Source organism: Gossypium arboreum, chromosome 4 (genome assembly GCF_025698485.1).
Source record: "Gossypium arboreum isolate Shixiya-1 chromosome 4, ASM2569848v2, whole genome shotgun sequence".
Classification (NCBI taxonomy): domain Eukaryota; kingdom Viridiplantae; phylum Streptophyta; class Magnoliopsida; order Malvales; family Malvaceae; genus Gossypium; species Gossypium arboreum.
The window spans coordinates 5,356,228-5,372,828 of record NC_069073.1 but is presented as its reverse complement, the minus strand read 5'-3'; the positions used below and the strand labels follow the sequence as shown (position 1 = coordinate 5,372,828).

At 30.8% G+C, this 16,601-nt stretch overlaps 3 protein-coding genes across 8 annotated transcripts; all 3 read right to left on the bottom strand.

Annotated features, from left to right (window-relative positions):
- Nucleotides 1-258: 258 nt before the first annotated feature.
- LOC108458728 (ras-related protein RABC1-like) lies at nt 259-4,236 on the bottom strand. The gene is made up of 7 exons (XM_017758128.2): nt 4,052-4,236; nt 3,561-3,825; nt 2,896-2,964; nt 1,105-1,170; nt 855-976; nt 652-780; nt 259-587 (listed from the first exon to the last, which is right to left on the bottom strand). The coding sequence occupies exons 2-7, from the start codon at nt 3,679-3,681 to the stop codon at nt 480-482; spliced, it is 615 nt and encodes a 204-aa protein (XP_017613617.1). The 5' UTR covers nt 3,682-3,825; nt 4,052-4,236; the 3' UTR covers nt 259-479.
- A 1,687-nt stretch (nt 4,237-5,923) lies between these two features.
- Nucleotides 5,924-8,846, bottom strand: LOC108458430 (GTPase-activating protein gyp7-like). Of its 6 annotated transcripts, none has more exons than XR_001867296.2 (5): nt 8,234-8,278; nt 8,073-8,141; nt 7,540-7,651; nt 6,542-6,642; nt 5,924-6,276 (listed from the first exon to the last, which is right to left on the bottom strand). XR_001867296.2 is itself a non-coding variant. In XM_053026673.1 (5 exons), exons 2-5 carry the CDS (start codon nt 8,237-8,239, stop codon nt 6,129-6,131), a joined length of 324 nt encoding a protein of 107 aa, XP_052882633.1. In that variant the 5' UTR covers nt 8,240-8,274; nt 8,363-8,846; the 3' UTR covers nt 5,924-6,128. The 6 variants fall into 6 exon arrangements, 2 of the variants coding, with proteins under 2 accessions (XP_052882633.1, XP_052882634.1); XR_001867298.2 differs by having other exon boundaries at nt 8,078-8,141; nt 8,234-8,276; XR_001867297.2 differs by having other exon boundaries at nt 8,073-8,136; nt 8,234-8,276.
- A 3,858-nt stretch (nt 8,847-12,704) lies between these two features.
- Nucleotides 12,705-13,884, bottom strand: LOC108459459 (uncharacterized). The gene has a single exon (XM_017758832.2). It carries the CDS (start codon nt 13,798-13,800, stop codon nt 12,796-12,798), a length of 1,005 nt encoding a protein of 334 aa, XP_017614321.1. The 5' UTR covers nt 13,801-13,884; the 3' UTR covers nt 12,705-12,795.
- Between the last annotated feature and the right edge of the window lie 2,717 nt (nt 13,885-16,601).

Genomic DNA, 16,601 nt, shown 5'->3' with positions numbered 1-16,601 from the left:
ACTAAGCTTAAATTTGACTCGCTCGATAGTTTAAACTCAAGCTTGACTTGATAATTATCAAATTTAGTTCAAAATTTTGAGTCGAACTCGAGTAACTTGAGAACACCAATTTTTCATTTACTTCCACATTTTTTATAGTTAAAAGAATAATAAAAAATAAAAAATTAATTAAAATGCGGTTATTGATAGACTGCAAAGCTTCCCATCATCATCGAAAAAAACATGTAAATTAATCACTGTAAAATGCGACACATAATATTAATGAATTCTTTTCTTTTGAAGATTAATATAAATAAATGGAATCGATGAGCTCAAGATTTTAAGCGATGCTATGTTACACGGAAATCACGTTTCATATGAAATATCAATATCAAACTGAAATGAAGTTTATATAATTATTCTATCAGAAAACTGGGAGGGAATAAACGCGCTGTGGTTAGAGATTTGGGAGATGGGAGTGTATAAAAAAAAGAACCAGATCAGCAGCAAGCGCCTGTAGCAGCATTGGCTGCCGGTGTCTTCTGGTTAAACATGTTCTTTTTCACACCTTTGGCCCCCTCAGCCAAAAGGCTAGGTGTATCAACAATCTGCATTTAAGTTACGAAAGAATTATAATAATTGAACCAAATAATAGCAGTTCATTTGATTTACCTTTAGAACAAGCTCATCAAAGCACTGTTGTACGTTGACATGTGTTTTAGCACTGCATTCAATGAAAAGGCAACCATTTTCTCTGGCAAACTCTACTCCCTCTTTCTTTGTCACAACCCTCTGGCTTTCCTGAATTTCATTTTTGATGTTTACAAAATGATATAAATAAATAGAGTGTTGTTCTATGTCACAGCAAAATTTACCTTGTCAACTTTGTTTCCAACAAGCATCTTGATGCAGTCTTGATTTGTGGAGTAGAGTTCGAACTCCTTAGCCCATACTTCAGAAAGATTTGTAAATGTTTCCCTTCGTGTTACATCATAAACTGTTCAACAACACTTTTAAGACCATAGCTATGTTTTGAGTTGGACTCAAAAGAACAAGGAATAAAGGGCACAATACTTGAGACAGGACAGTGCTAGACATGCTAGCAAAAAGAGGGAAAATAATTACCCATAACGACCCCTTGTGCGCCTCTGTAGTAAGAACTTGTCAATGTTCTGAATCGTTCCTGCCCAGCTGCATAATCCACACATTCAACTGTTAGATCAACCAAAGGAAAACTCACTCTTAACTTTAAAACACATTTGCCCAGGTTTTTAATTGTGTGAAAACGAGCTCTTGAGCTTTTAATGTGTTTTTAGTGAAAATTTAGTTTGTTATTAGAGAATGTTACTTTAATATTCTTGTCTTCAATTTATATATTCTTAATTGTTCAATATATTTCAGATTCAGAGGAGTTAATAGAGAGATTAGAGTAGCTATTCTTCCTTTAGGGGAAGAGCTAAAAAGCTATTGGAGCTTCAAGAGATCAAAGCTTGAGAGTAACTTCAAAGGAGGAATTCGAAGAGGATTCAAGAAAACTTTCTACACCTTCTTGTAGATATTGGAATGCTCTAGATTAGAAAATGAAGATGTGTTCAAGATAGTTTTAATTAGATTGTGATACCTCAAATGAGATTTAAGGTCGATATTGTCTTCTATTTGGATGTGTACAAAATAAATTTTGTAGCCGAGTACAGATGTTTCTTTCCCCCCACATGGATAGAAGTAGATAAACGTGAATTAATTCGAACTCCCACATGATGAAAAAAAGTAAAAGGTCTCGAGAAGAAAATGATCCTATTTGACCACTGTACATTGCTAGCATTAGGAAATGAAATAATCGCAAATCTCGAGTAACTGGCCAAGCCGCCAAAGTCACTAAAGTGGTGATAAATCCTGTCAGTAAAATGGGCCTTATAGAAAGTCCATCTATTCCCAATCTCCAGTAAAAATAAAAAAAAATTATCCATTTATATGGAATTGAGACTTGGTTTTTCTTTATAAGGTAAGCTTATGCCTAGGTAACCTAGGTGAGTTTATTATTAGTGACTTAATCTCTAATTCAAGCATTATAGAAGGAGTGGATTATTTGATTAACATTTCTACAACAATTCAAGATAAGTAGTACATGTTAGAGAGCTTGAGATGAGGTTATAAGAATATGCTTAGGTGTTGACACTTCACTCATTATTTTATTACTTAATACAACATGTACACTTACATATATACTTTGAGCCCGCATCACTCCCCTCTCCCTCATTCCTTGCATGTTGGAATCATGAGCAATAGAAACAGTAAAATGTATATGATGATGTAGTAAATGTCATTATTAAGGACTTAATGAGAAGGATTCTGGTAGAAATAAGATTAAACATTGAAGGCAAAAAAAAAATACATAACAAACACATTGAACGCAAAATTAAGATACCTAAAAAGCAGGTTTGTCCAATTCCCTCAGGTTCCACGGTATTGATGTTTGGTTAGTTGCTTTGTGCGTTTTTTGCACCCAAAATGAAGGGAAAAAAGAATAAAAATACAACGCCAATAGCAAAATCATGAACTAATTATGGGAAGCTTATAAACGTCAAACTCTGAAAGGTAAGAAATCCAAGCCAATACTTATTCTGAATAAGCTGCTCGTTAAAAGTCCAAAGAGAAAACCCAAGTGACTCTCCCCAAGTAGCACCTCTACTAGTTTCCACGCCACCATCCTATCCTATTCTTTTTAAAAAAATTCTTTGCACTCAATAAATAGAGGTGAGCTCTAGACTAATTAAGAAAAGTCCTAAAATATATGAAAATGTCAAGCTATCTAGCACAGAAGTAGAGAATGCAGCAATCATTAAAAAAATAAAGCCCCACTTCCATCACATAAGTATTTTAAAGAAAATGAACACATTAGTAAACTTTAAGTTTTACCTGTATCCCAAATTGCCAGCTTTAGCTTCTTGCCTCCAACAGTAACGTGTTTCACCTTAAAGTCAACTCCTGCATAATCAAACAAGTAGTGCTGTATATATGATAATCATCGCGCATAGAGACATGCACGCAGATTAATGATTATTATAATCAATTTAACAGGCAAGTGGTAAGCATAAAATCCTGGGGCACACTGTTTATAACTACAGAACGTGTTTTAGGACTCACTTGCACATACTTGATTTCAGATGAAAGAAACAAAAATAATTTAATCCTCTTACTATTCATCATCATATTTCCTTTTCCATTTAATAAAAAAATCCAAAGAAGAAAAAAAGAAAACGTACATTTGTTGATAAAATATAAAACAAATAATTAAGTTCAGAAGTTTAAACAAAACATCCAGACTTAGATTACATTGAATAAATTAAAAATATCTAATTATTTATTTGCATAAAAAAACTTTCGATCATAAATTATTTATTGAAAAACAAAATGTCTTGACTGATTAAAATTTCTATATGCATGATATTCGTAACTACATTGATAAAATTAGATGCCCTCCTCTATAACAAAATAAATACCAAAAGGAAGCCTAGATCAAGACAATGCCATTACAATGACATAAAAAATTTTAAAAATAAAAAACGTGGATGAATACTGACCAATAGTGGGAGAGAGTTCATCAAAGGTACCGGCGGTAAAACTTAAAAGAAGACTACTCTTTCCGACGCCTGAATCTCCTATCATCAGTAGCTTGAACAAGTAATCGAACTGTGTCTCCATTTTCTAATTATTTTTTTACTTACTACACTGGCTTCAATTTAATTCTTTCAAATTACACCAATATTTTTACGATTAAATCTCCCAAATCCCCCTCTCACTTAAAATAATAATAATAATAAATCACCTCATCCAAGAAATCTGATCCTGAAAAATTAACATAATATCAAAGATAATAAATATTGATTCGGGAAGCTAGATCATCATAAAGTTTAACCATAAAATGATTATAAAACTCCATCAGAATAAAAGTATTGATTAAAAAATAATCATAAAGGATCCTAACAGGTTAAGATCATGATTTATCATACTTGTTTATAAAAACATTAATAAATGAGAAAAATAATATTGAAAAATAATGCGAGAGAATTACCTTTTTTTTTCTTAAAGAAAAACTTGTAAAAGCTTCCTGGAAATTAAAAAAAAAATTGTGCAAAATCAAAATGGGAATAAATGGAGAGCGTGGCTGTTGCCGATACCTGAAAATTATAATATAATTAATAAGGTATTATTAAGGCAAAGTCACCTCATTAGCAAGTGTTTTTTTTAAATAAATATATTTATATAATTTTTTTTAAATATAACGTCTAAAATTAAGGCCAAAGTTTTCGCTAACCTATTCTCTTTTCTCGCGCTAACCCGTTTAACACTTTCCTTTAAATTATTTAAAAAAAAAAAAAAAAAAACCTCTCCTCAAAATAAAAAAATTCTCGGCGCCCCAAGTGTTCATGGGGAGGATTTAAATTGGGATTAAGGCTGCGAGTTTTTATCATATTTATCATTCAAGTAGGTGATTAATATTTTTTTTAATTTACTATAGAATTGTTATACATCAATAATTTCTTACCTGTGACTCGAATAAGTCCCATTAGAAAATTAAGTGCGAGGCAAACGACGAAAGGACAACAAAGCAAGCTCGCGGACCAAACTTGCGAGGCAAAATCAAGGACCCAATTCGCAAGGCAAGGCTGCAGATCCAACTCGCAAGAATTTAGGGAAAGCCTCGGTCTCAACTCGCATACACCCAAGGAGCTCGCAGAGAGAACCGTGTGCTCCGCAGGCCATCCAAACACATGTCCAGCATGTACGGAGCTCGCTCAGAATGTCAATCCCAGGAATAGAAAGGATCGTGTGCTCCATAGACAAGTAGTCAGCAGACTTGGAGTTCATAGAGAATGCCAGTACTAGAGACGGCGGAGTCAAAACAAAATAGTGAAGCCTTATCATGAGCTATAATAGCATCTATATTAAATACCACAATACTCATATCAATAACATATGAGAAAATATTACTCAACAAGATTGAGATGAAATTATTTATATTAGTATAAAATTAAATTTTATAATTTTATATTATTAATATTTTAATAATTTAATTTTCCAAAAAATTATTAAAATAATATAAAAATAATTATTTTATTAAAATGATAAGGGTTAGACTTTTTTTACTCAAATAATATGTTTTCTCTCGTAAAAAAACTCAGGGCACGTTTGGTTCACTGGAATGGAATAGGGCTGTAATGGAATAGAGCTATAATGGAATAGGGCTGTAATAGAATAGGGTTGTAATAAGTAATTCAATTGTTTGGTTGAATGTAATGGAATAGAACCGTAATAGTATTATTGTGTTTGGTTGAATGGAATAGATATGTAATAGCATAAAGAAAAAACTAAAATGACTATAATACCCTTAGGAGAATTTTTTTAGATATGAATATTAAATTTTAATAAGATTATTATTAAATATAATTTAATAAAAATAAAATAAAAATAAATAATTTAATCATATTTTAATATAATTATTTTTATATTAAATTATACTAAAATGTTTTTTTATTTTATATTTAATTATATTAAAACATTTAAAATTTTATTTACTATATTTTAAAATAGTACACTATTATTTGAATGCATTACTTCTCAATTTATCTCAATTTTATGATTTCAACTAAAATTTCATTTGTTATTTACATAATTTTTATATAAAACTTTTACCTGTGTTATAACCTAAAATTAATTAATTGTATTAAACACAAAATTTTTATTACAAATAAAAGAAAAAGTCACAAAGCATCCAAAAGAAAAATAACATCTTTTATTTTTCTTTTTCAACCAAAAGAAACAAAAATGTTTGTCTATCTACATTATAAGGTGACGTTAATGAGAAAGTTTTGCATTAATGATTGATTTAAAGGAAATGATTAAACAAATTATACCAAATGATATAACCCCAAAAGGCTCAAGATTTGGTAATTGAAGTTCCCCTGGAATTGCCAATTTATCTGCTTAGCTACTTTGTCCACCAAATCCCAATGCTTTATAACAATACTCCCTCGACAGCTTTGCCAACCGGTTCAATATCGAAGAGATAAATACAATTTATTCTAATTGTTGAATAAAATAATAGAAAATTCATTCAACTCTACACATCATCAGTAATGGTAAGATTATTATACCACAAGAGTACCTTTGAAAAACTCAACACCAAGGTTTTTTGCAACAAAATTGAGGTCTCTCAAAACTGTGAACTTGTTCATCTTGTTGAGCCAACAAGCTTTTAGTGTAAGAACTAAGCTACTCCAGGCAAGCCAAAAGTATCTGCAAGGAATATCAATGGGATATTGATAGGCATATAACTTAAGTCTGACACAAAACTAGAATACAAGAAAGTGAAGTTGAAATAAAACTGACACTAGCATAAGGATACTATTCTACTTTACATGAGTCATTTCAACTGGTATGATTGAAAACAGGAATGTGAGAGCAGGAAATATGTGCAGCGCATTATTAAAGGAAAATGTAGCCTAAAATGAATGTTGGCAAGGAAGGAAATGTAAGGAACTATCAAGTCCAAGAGCCTGACCTTTTAAAGTGTATCAGAATCCAGCGGAAACAAAAGAAATAATTCAAGCAATCATTCTGCTCGAAATATTTGTGCAGAGGTTTATCTAGCAACTCCACCAGCTGAAAAAAGTAGTACAGTTCAAAATCAGAGACCAAATCTCTGTTCATGATATTGATTTACTTGGTTTAGCCATTTATAAATTCTTTGTCAGAAAATATAGTGTCATGATACCATTTAATCTTCTTTATGCTGTTTATGGGCAAGGGAGAAGTGGGTTAGCTGGTTATAAACTACTTTATGTTGTTTCCTTCCCAGGAATACAAATGACATCCAAAGATCTCCAAGAAGAAACGTTACTTTGATAACTTCTATTCAAGGACTGATAAAACCAAAAGTGGGCATATTATACCAGTTTCTATATCGTAGTTGTTAAATCAAGAAAAGGACGGGAAATATGATGCTCTATTCTCATCAAAACATGTAATCTTTCACAATAAAACAAAAGTTCTGAGGCCAACTATATCATCATATGGAAGTCTCCCAAAAAGCCGCACCACAAACTCTGATTTAGAGTTTGAAGCTTTACAAAATCAAACTGGATCCATATCATATCAAAGGCTGAAATTTCAGGGAGTTGCACAAGATGAAGAAGAATAAAAAATTTTAATAATTAAAGAAGTCTCCAAAACAATTGCCAGAATTCTCTGACCAACTGACACACTTACAAAGTTAAACAGTCTTAATTATACAGAAACTTATGGTCAAGAATTCTGAACATAAACACTATTGCCCTTTTCTACAATAGATGAGGAGAAAATTTAACCTCATGCCAAAAGGGACAACAGGGGCAGGAGGTTGTTGGAAGTTATATAAAGCATGAGATTACCATTAAACAGTCATATCCCAAAGTTTAGAACAAGGAAAAAGGTCTTGGTCATTTTGACATAAACCATAATAAATCCATCACTTAAGCATGTTTGTGTGTATGAGTGTGCGCCTATGAAAGAGAGAGAGACCTTAGATAATGCAAAAAGCTGAGAATGCATGCCGTTTTGCCACAAAACACCAAAATGATTCTGACTCATCCTTCATCACAAACAAAATTGGAGATAGCAGATCGCTCATCCCCTGTAAGAAAGGAAAAGATGAAGCACACAACCATATAGAAAAAAAGTGCCACAATATACATAAAACTTCTGAGAAATTCATGCATTAGAAATAAAAACAAGCTATAAGCCTAAACATTTACACGTCTGATCAAATGATCTACAACAAAATGTAGAAACTGGAATACGAAAATTGCACTCTGATGTGCGTCTCTACGTGTGTATGTGTCTCTATTTTGTTAGAATCATGTAAAGATAAATAGAATGCATTCAAAACATACAAACAGCTATCTCTTCGACATGGTAAAATTTAATAGGAGAGAAGAAAACATCAGAATAAATCATCATCTAAGGACAAAAGCCTAACAATATTTTGCAACTAAATTATGGCATGTAATGAAGAAAACAAAATTATAACATACATGAGCCATTTCAGTTAATACCTTACCACCGTGTTGTTTTAGCTTAGACATATCATCAAAATATCCTCTATTCAATTCATCAGCACTGCCCTAAATTAAATTAAAACAATTATTTATATTAAATTTCATGGAAAAAAGAGCACCTAACAAAATTTCAATAAAGAAACAAAGCTTAAACTTACAGTCATGCTCGTTCTTTCTCGACTTGTTCCTTGCTTGCAAGCTGCACACACAAGAAAAAAAGTTAGAAAGAACTATAACTTAAAAAATCAAATATTTTAGAGTTAAAAAGGGGGAGATGGAGGAATTGCCTTGTAAATATCGAAGAAGCGAATGGATGATTTTGAAGCGAAATGTTGAGGAGGTGAAGGGGAAATCTTTGGGTCATGACTTAGGAGGTATTGACAATTTGAAATCGAAGCTCGTGCCCAGTTTATCACTCGGTTTACCTTCAACATTTTTAGTTTTCGATTTAGATTTCAATTCCCCCTCTAAGAACCCTCTTGCTCTTTCCAGCAATTGATGGAATTTTATAGATCAAAAACAAGAAATGGAAGAGAGGAAAAGAAAAACTTTATTGAGAGAAAGAAAAAGAAAGCAGAAAAAAGAGGCAGAAAAATTGGAAGAGAGGAATATGGAAGGAACTGAGGGAGAAAGTGGGGAGCGTTTCAGATGAGAAAATGGGAGAGGGCAAAGTGGGGAGAGTTTTTATGGTGATGGTCTCCTTAAATACCGAATCAGTATTCGATGGTGAGGAAACAGAATAGAAATCAGGCAATTTTACTGCATAGACCTGTAATGGAATAAGCCCGTATTAGGGCATTCCATTGAATCAAATAGATGTTTAGGGTGGACCCACGGAATAGGGTTGTAATAGCTATGCTATTACATTGAAGCAAACATGCTGTCATGTTTTTCAAAGGCTTAAATTGGCACAGTTGGTGGTGATTTGACAGGTTGGTTTGAGCCTTTGAAAATGTGAGTTTTTCTATTGTTTTCCATTGTGCATGGTAGAGAATTCTGTCCAAATCAACACAATTGATGACGATTTGCGTGAAAAATCTCTGCCTGACAAAATCCTATATGATCCTTTCTCGTACAATACCCTAATCCTCCCCTATATAAACCCTACAAAACACCCAAAAAAAACTCATTAAAAATACTATAAAAGCTGGAAAAAAAATAACCCAAAAACATTTTCATTCCAAAATCACTCCTAGAATCCACTATAAGTTATCATTCTCCAAAATATTGCATTATATAATTATATTTAGAGCTGTTTAAATATGTTTGAAAATGCAATTTTCAGTTAGTGTCATTAATAATAGGTAAAATTAAATTATGTTATAATTTTAAAATATTACAAATTTAATAATGTAGTATTTTATATTAGTATAATTAATATTATTATGAAATTTTAATTCTTTTAAAAAAATTATGTTATAATGTTAGAAAATGTTTTGAATATGTTATGAATTAATTTATATAATAGTGTAAAAATATTTTTATATCACTAATAATCTCATTTTAAAATAAATGGTAGTTATAAATTAACTAGATTATTGTAATTAATTATCCAAATTTTATCGCATGTTATCTTTTTAAAATATTTGTATGAGTTTGTAATTATATTTAAAATTTAAATAATTCTTTTAACAAGTATGTGGATGTATATTATTGATAATTATGGAGAAATAATTAATGTAAATGATAAATGACAATGGTAATAGTAACTACGGATATAATTGGTGCAGTGAAAATGGCTAGGATTTTTTATACTTCAAAATAAATTAGGAATCAAGAGCAAAGAGAAACAATGGTTAGTCTTGAGAGGCAATTAAAGATTTATATAATGAACCCTAACAACACATGTGTTGTTGCACACATAATTGGTGTAAATTATATCATGCAAAAATTTATTTTTTGATGTAATTATCTTAGTCTTAGGCGAGATATACATAAATATGATTTTTTAAAGGAAATTTTTATTTATGTAGAGCATTGAGTTAGGTAAGATAGATTTTGGCTATAGGTAACGAGGCATCATAAGGAGGAGGAATGGTACAAAATATTAATTAAATATTTTATTAAGAGTGTTGCATATGGTGGTGTAAAGTGAACTGTTTAGCTTTTTACAGGCAACCACATCCGCAAAACCATTCATTGAATGAGAATTTTGGTCCTCAACAAATTACCAAAAGATTTTATAGAATCTATACTAGTACGAGTGAAGAAGTTCAAGCCCGAATATCTTGTACAAGCTTAGGGTTTGTGGTTAACACACTTCAACTGTAATATTATGATATGTAAAATATAAAATTCAAAAATGTTAATTAAATATTTTGATTCAGCTTATGTTTATTTTACATTTATAAGGTTTTTTTTTTTTTTAATATTCATGCCGTATTGGACTTCAAATTAAGGTTATTTAAAATTGAAAGGGAACCTGGCTCTATGCCATTTTGAACTTCAGATATTCAATTTAATTAATTGTCCAGTTTCAATTGGTAAGAGGTCTTTTGTAAGTGGGTATAACTTCGATCTGAATATTGAGTTGGTAGATCCATTGGTATTTGGTTCCAAATGGGTCTCATGGATGAGCCCGATGAGGAGGAGGTCCTCTATGTTCAACATGAGGACTTCAATGATCCAAAGGTGGATGAGGTGCCCCATAATGGGTATGACGGTGAACATGTAAATAATTTTGATGACTTCCCACAACCAGGGCATCATATTAGTGGGATTGTTTTACACAAAGAACCATTGGCCCTTAAGCTTAACGTCGATCGACCCAGATGCAGCCCATGCCCGTGAGTTCTTTAAATACCCCGTCATTGTTACTAGCCATATGTTACAACCAGATGTAGATTGAAAGGAGTTGTGTGTAGGGTTACAGTTTTCAAACAAAGATGTATGCATTGTTGTCATTAAGCATTATAGCCTAAAGGTGTTGGTTGATTACAAGGTCACCATATCCAATCTGACATTGTATATTGGCAGGTGTTGGGATGATGACGAAGGGTGTAAGCGGAGGGGCGTATGCTTTGTGCTTAGTTTATAAAGCACTCAGAACTTTGGGAGATTCGAAAGTGTGCATGGCCACGCACTTGTACTACTGTGTGATTGCCTCAAGACCACTGGAAGCTCGATGCTAAGTAATTATGCAAATGCATTAAATCGTTGGTCGAAGCTAAGCCAGCCATTCATGTTGTTGTCTTGGTTGTCGAGTTGCAGGCAAGATATGGGTACAATGTTTCATATTGGAAAGCTTGGGATGGTTAACAACTAGCAATGAGAGAGCTACACGATGACTGGGTAATGGTTATAATTCAATTTCAGCCACACTAAAAAAAGTTTTAGATTCGCCCATGCAGTTATGGTTAGTTGCTATACATATATAATATATTTTTTCATTTATTAAAATTTAATATAGAAACATCTTAATTTTTTAATATTTACATTATAATATTATAAGTTATTATAGATTTAATATTAATATAAACTTAGAAAATTAATTGAACAGAGTTTAAACCTTAAGGCTTTACTTGGTAGAGTGGAAAGAAAATAGGAATGATGGAAAATGGAAAGGGTAGAAAATTAGAAGGACGGAAAATATAATTTTTCTTCCATAGGTGTGCTTGGTAAGAAGGATGGAAAAATGAAAAGAAAAACTAATTTTCTTTCATTCATTACTTGGTAGAATTAAAAATAAAAGTAAAGAACATAAAATATTTGAAAAATATATAATTTTGAATTAACATGCACTTTTTTTTTTCTCTCCTCTCGTCATTTCAATTTAGAATTATTAATTTTTATGCATTATAATAGAAAATGATTATCTCTCTTATATTATTTTCTCTCACTTTTCTTCCCAACCAAGCATACCCAAAATTTATTTTTTTTCCATTTTTCTATTCCCTCCTCCATCCTTCCACTTTTTCATCCAACCAAGCATACCCTAAATGTTCAAGTTTGAGTCCAATCCATATTTTAAATGAATTTAAATTTTTTTATCTCAAGTTCATTTTTTGTATATTATTTTTGCGCGAACTCTCCCAAAATTTAACAAACTTTTAAACTTAAATAAATAACTCGACTCATGAACAAATCTACTCGATATGATAACGGTTCTGTCATAACTAATCAAAGTTAGAAATTAATTTGAATAAATTACCACATTATTAGACGAAGAGCTAGTTATAACAATGTTTTTCAAAAGTGTTTTTGGATAAAAAAAAATACTTTTAAACAAAAGCTAAAATATTTTGGCAAAAAAAATATACTTCCAAAGCATTTTTATGGCCTAAAAATACTTTTAAAAAACTTAAAAGCACCTTGTTTAATAATATTTTTATCTAAAAAGTACTTTTTGTACTTAAAAATACTTCTGAGAAAAGCAGTACTAATCAAAGCCTTACATAAACTAAAAACGACGTAGTAAAACATGAGCCACGTATTATAAACGAGCCTCCTCAATCATGCATCCGATGCGAGAGCAATCGCACTCACGCCATTTTTACTTCTTTATAAAACCCAAGATAACCTCCTCAAATTCCACCTCCTTCAAACACCCAAGATAACCTCCTCAAATTCCACCTCCTTCAAACCCATCTACAATTATCAAAGTCAACATCAATGCAACGCTGAAATTAATTGTATTTAAGTAAAATTCAAATTTGGAATTGGACCCAATAACTTTTTCCTTGATACAAAAATACTCAAAAGATATATAGAATACAGAAAATTACACATGAAACTGCTCAAGTTGGACATCCTTAGCCTTGAGAGGAACATACTCTCCAAGATAAACCTCGAGATGATCTGCTAAACAAGACTTGTCTATATTCTCGTGGTGATATGATTTGCACACAAAGTAGATAACTGTTTGAGCAACAAGTCCGAACAGAACCACCATAAACAGTATCAAAAAGCAAAGGATTGGAATCCCAATCCTCATTTCAACACTCATCGACCAATAAAACAACACCCCGATCTCGAACACCACTTGAATCCCAATAAAACAAACAACCAGCACAAGAAACATGGCGACCGCAACCCCCGTCTTACCCTTTATCAACGCCTTGCTCTTCTTCATGGCTTTGATCCCATAGTCGTCTTCCAACACTGAAACCACGCTAGCCAATTGCCAAACCAAGGAAATATAAACCAGTCCCGCCAAGTACGGCACGAGAACAACCACGAAAACCGATATCCCTAACATGCCTAATCCTAGCACAGCAACCGGCAACAATAACAACATACCAGAAACGATGTTGTAAACGAAAACAATGGCGAAACTCCAAAGGAAAGTCACGAAAAGTCGCTTCCAAACCTTGGGTACCACACTGATGACCTTCTTGAACGAGATTTCCTTGCCTGTGTAAATGCATGCGATTGTGTAAACAACAGCCGAAGTGGAGAGAAGTGAAAGGATGAGAAAGAAAGTGAAATATGCAGCTTTGAAGAGCCAAAGTGCAACCCATTCGGATGATATTACATCGGAAAGTTTATCATATCCAGGAGTTCCAGCTTGGGTATAATTCAATGTGTCTTCATTATTGAGGATATTAGCAAAAAGGAGCTGAGAGATTTGGATATGAGCTAGAAAAATGAAAGAGAGAGGGAAAATAAAGGATAGGGTAATTTGGGCGAAGATTTTTCTCCATGAATATATGATCTTCAATGATTCTTTCACTATGCCAAAGAAACCCAGAAATTGAAGCTCTTCCTGCTCCCTATCCATCATCATCAACAATACTCAGCTTTGGGTTTGATTTTTTTTTGTTTTCATGATTTCTTAAATAAATTGAGTGACGGGGTGAAAAGCTTGTGGTGGAATTAAATATTTGGTAGACATTTATTAATAATAATAGGATAAATTATAAAAATAGTCATTTTTGTTTGTTTTAAATTATATTTTAGTTATTTATGTTTGAAATATTACGTTTTAGTCATTTATATTATCGTTTTGTTACGAAGTAATCACTCTATTGCTAAGTTCTGTTACCACCATAATTTGCGGTCATACATAGTAGTCCAAATAGGTTTCAAATGCCAATTTTAATGTCCTACGTGGCAATCAGGGGTGAAACCAAAGGGGCCAGCAGGACTCAGTCTCCCTTAAAATAGAAAATTTTTCATTTAGGCCTTTTAAAATTTTAAATTAGTAAGTAATATTGCACTTTGGCCCCCTTAAAAATGATAAAAATTTGATTTAATCTTTTAAAAAGTATAAAAATAGAGGCTATTAAAATAATGAAATTGTACTTTTACTATCGTAAAAATTATAATATAATGTCAGCCCCTAAAAGAAATTTCTAGCTTTGCCCCTGGTGGCAATCCAAATTAAATTTATTTAATTAAAAACTTATTTTCATCCTGGCAACTGGACATTTAAGTTGGTATTTAAAATTCATTTGAATTGCCATGTAAGACTATCACTGGAGAGGTAACGAAAGTTAACGGTAGAGTGATCACTTCATGATAAAACGATAACATGACTAAAATGTAATTTAAAATAAATAAAAGTTACTAGTAATAATATAAACCAATTAAAAATTTTAAGTTGGCCCCACTCCTTGAGCTAAATTACAAAAAAGAAATAAATGAAATTTTGCAAAAATGTACCTACGAAGATATTAAGTGATCCAACCAAGAATTTAATGCAGCAAAGAAAATTGTGTGAGAAATGTAACGTACATGGGACCACATTGGGTATGAGATGGAAAACAGTGAGAAAGGATGCAGATGACTTCGCGCGGTGTATTTCAAGTTTCATGACTGTCAAAAAATTTTACTATACTAGAGGCTCTTTCTTAGCTCAGTTTCATGACTGTTCCTTGAAAGTAAAATGTTACCAATCATTTCCTGGAAGTAGTACACTGCTCCTTTTAAATACCAAGGAAGCCTCCTTTTTTGTATAAAAAAATACTTCTTGAAAATATTAGGAAAAAGAATTGTGAGCATAGAAGAGTTGTTTCATTTTTATGGATATCTAAATGCCTAAAATAAATATTAAGATTTTTTAATTAATATTAAAATAATTAATTTAAAAATTAATATTTTATAATTTCAGTGCTAAAATAAATAAATTATATGCATATTCTTAATTGGTTTTAAGTTTTTTAATATTCATTTTACTAAAAATTAGTATAATTATTTTGCTTGTAATAAAATAACTCTACAAATGTATTTAAAATGTCATTATTCATAAACCTCATGTAATAGCATAATGGTTAAAAATATTCACTGTTTCAAGTGTGACTTGAATTTGAGTCAAATTGATTGTGTTTGTTATTTGAACTTCTTATTATTATAATTAAAAAAAATTCATTCATCTTTTTTTTAATATTTAAAAAAAAGAAAATGGCAGTATCTTAAAAGAGTAATTATTTTAAAATAATGAGTAATTACAAAAAGATTAAAAAAATATTGGTAATTGTCGTTGAGGGTGGGGACTACTTTATTTTTTTTAAGAAAAACGTGGGGGCAGAGGAAAGTTCGTGGAGAGAGGTGGAGGATAGTTGAAGCGTCTTCTTTCCTTGGGATTTGCGTTTCCACTTTTTAGGTCAACGCCAACGCCACCCAACTCAATGCTACGCAACTAAAATAGACTTGGATTTTATATTTTAATTTGATTAATTTTAATTTTTATATTTTTTAAGTATTTGAAATTTTAGTTTTAATTAAATGATAATAATTAATTTTTTGGCTAAATTTTTTATTAGTTATAAATTATGCCTAAAGTTATAAATTTGGTCTGTATTTTCTAATTAAATCATTATTAGTCTCTATATTTTTGAAGTTTTAATTTTAATTTCAATAATTTTAAATCTATAATTGACTTATTTTGTAAATAATATAATAATACATTTGTCACATCAAATTTTAAAAATAATATAACTTAATAAATTTAATAATTATTATTTGGTCAATACTAAAATTTTAAAATAAAAATGTTACAAATATAAAAATAATTAAAATAGTACATAAACTAAATAAACAACTTACTCGTAATATTGATCATAAAATTTAACCATTAATAAATGTATATTCCGATATTTCATTGTCATGCCCTATCCATAAAATTAAAATATAAATTATTTAATTAATAAATATATTTTAAAAATAATGATTATTAATAAAAAATTTAAACAGTTCCAAAAATACTATCAAACAAAATTAAATTGAATGGGAAGAAGGAAAAAACACAGAGGTTTGTAATTTTGAAAAAAAAGTACTTATACCCATATTAATATAATATTTTAGAAAACTATATTAATAGTCACTCGATAAGTGGTAAAAATTTTTTGGTCACTTAACTATGAAAATTAAAAATAGTTACACAATTATTAATAAAAAATTTCTTGGTTATCCAATTATTCAATTTTGTCTTTTTTAGTAACCAATTAGCTAAAGGTGACAGCTTTTAAAATTGATATAATATCAACTTTAACACTCAATATTTATACATTGTGTCAATTTAGTCTTAATTTAAAATAATCTAACCCTCATTATGTATTTTTTTTTTGCGATTTTGCTTTTCTTTGT

Bases quoted from the DNA above. Each gene is read 5' to 3' on its own strand.
- LOC108458728 (XM_017758128.2), bottom strand. From the start codon at position 3,681: ATGGAGACACAGTTCGATTACTTGTTCAAGCTACTGATGATAGGAGAT. The intron at 781-854 runs GTAAATTTTGCT...AATGAAATTCAG, and splicing joins TTGGAAACAAAGTTGACAAG to GAAAGCCAGAGGGTTGTGAC. The intron at 588-651 runs GTAAATCAAATG...ACTTAAATGCAG, and splicing joins TTGATGAGCTTGTTCTAAAG to ATTGTTGATACACCTAGCCT.
- LOC108458430 (XM_053026673.1), bottom strand. The intron at 6,643-8,072 runs GTATTAACTGAA...TACTTTTTTCAG, and splicing joins TAAAACAACACGGTGGTAAG to CTGGTGGAGTTGCTAGATAA. The intron at 6,277-6,541 runs GTCAGGCTCTTG...TATTCCTTGCAG, and splicing joins ATTCTGATACACTTTAAAAG to ATACTTTTGGCTTGCCTGGA.
- LOC108459459 (XM_017758832.2), bottom strand. From the start codon at position 13,800: ATGATGATGGATAGGGAGCAGGAAGAGCTTCAATTTCTGGGTTTCTTT.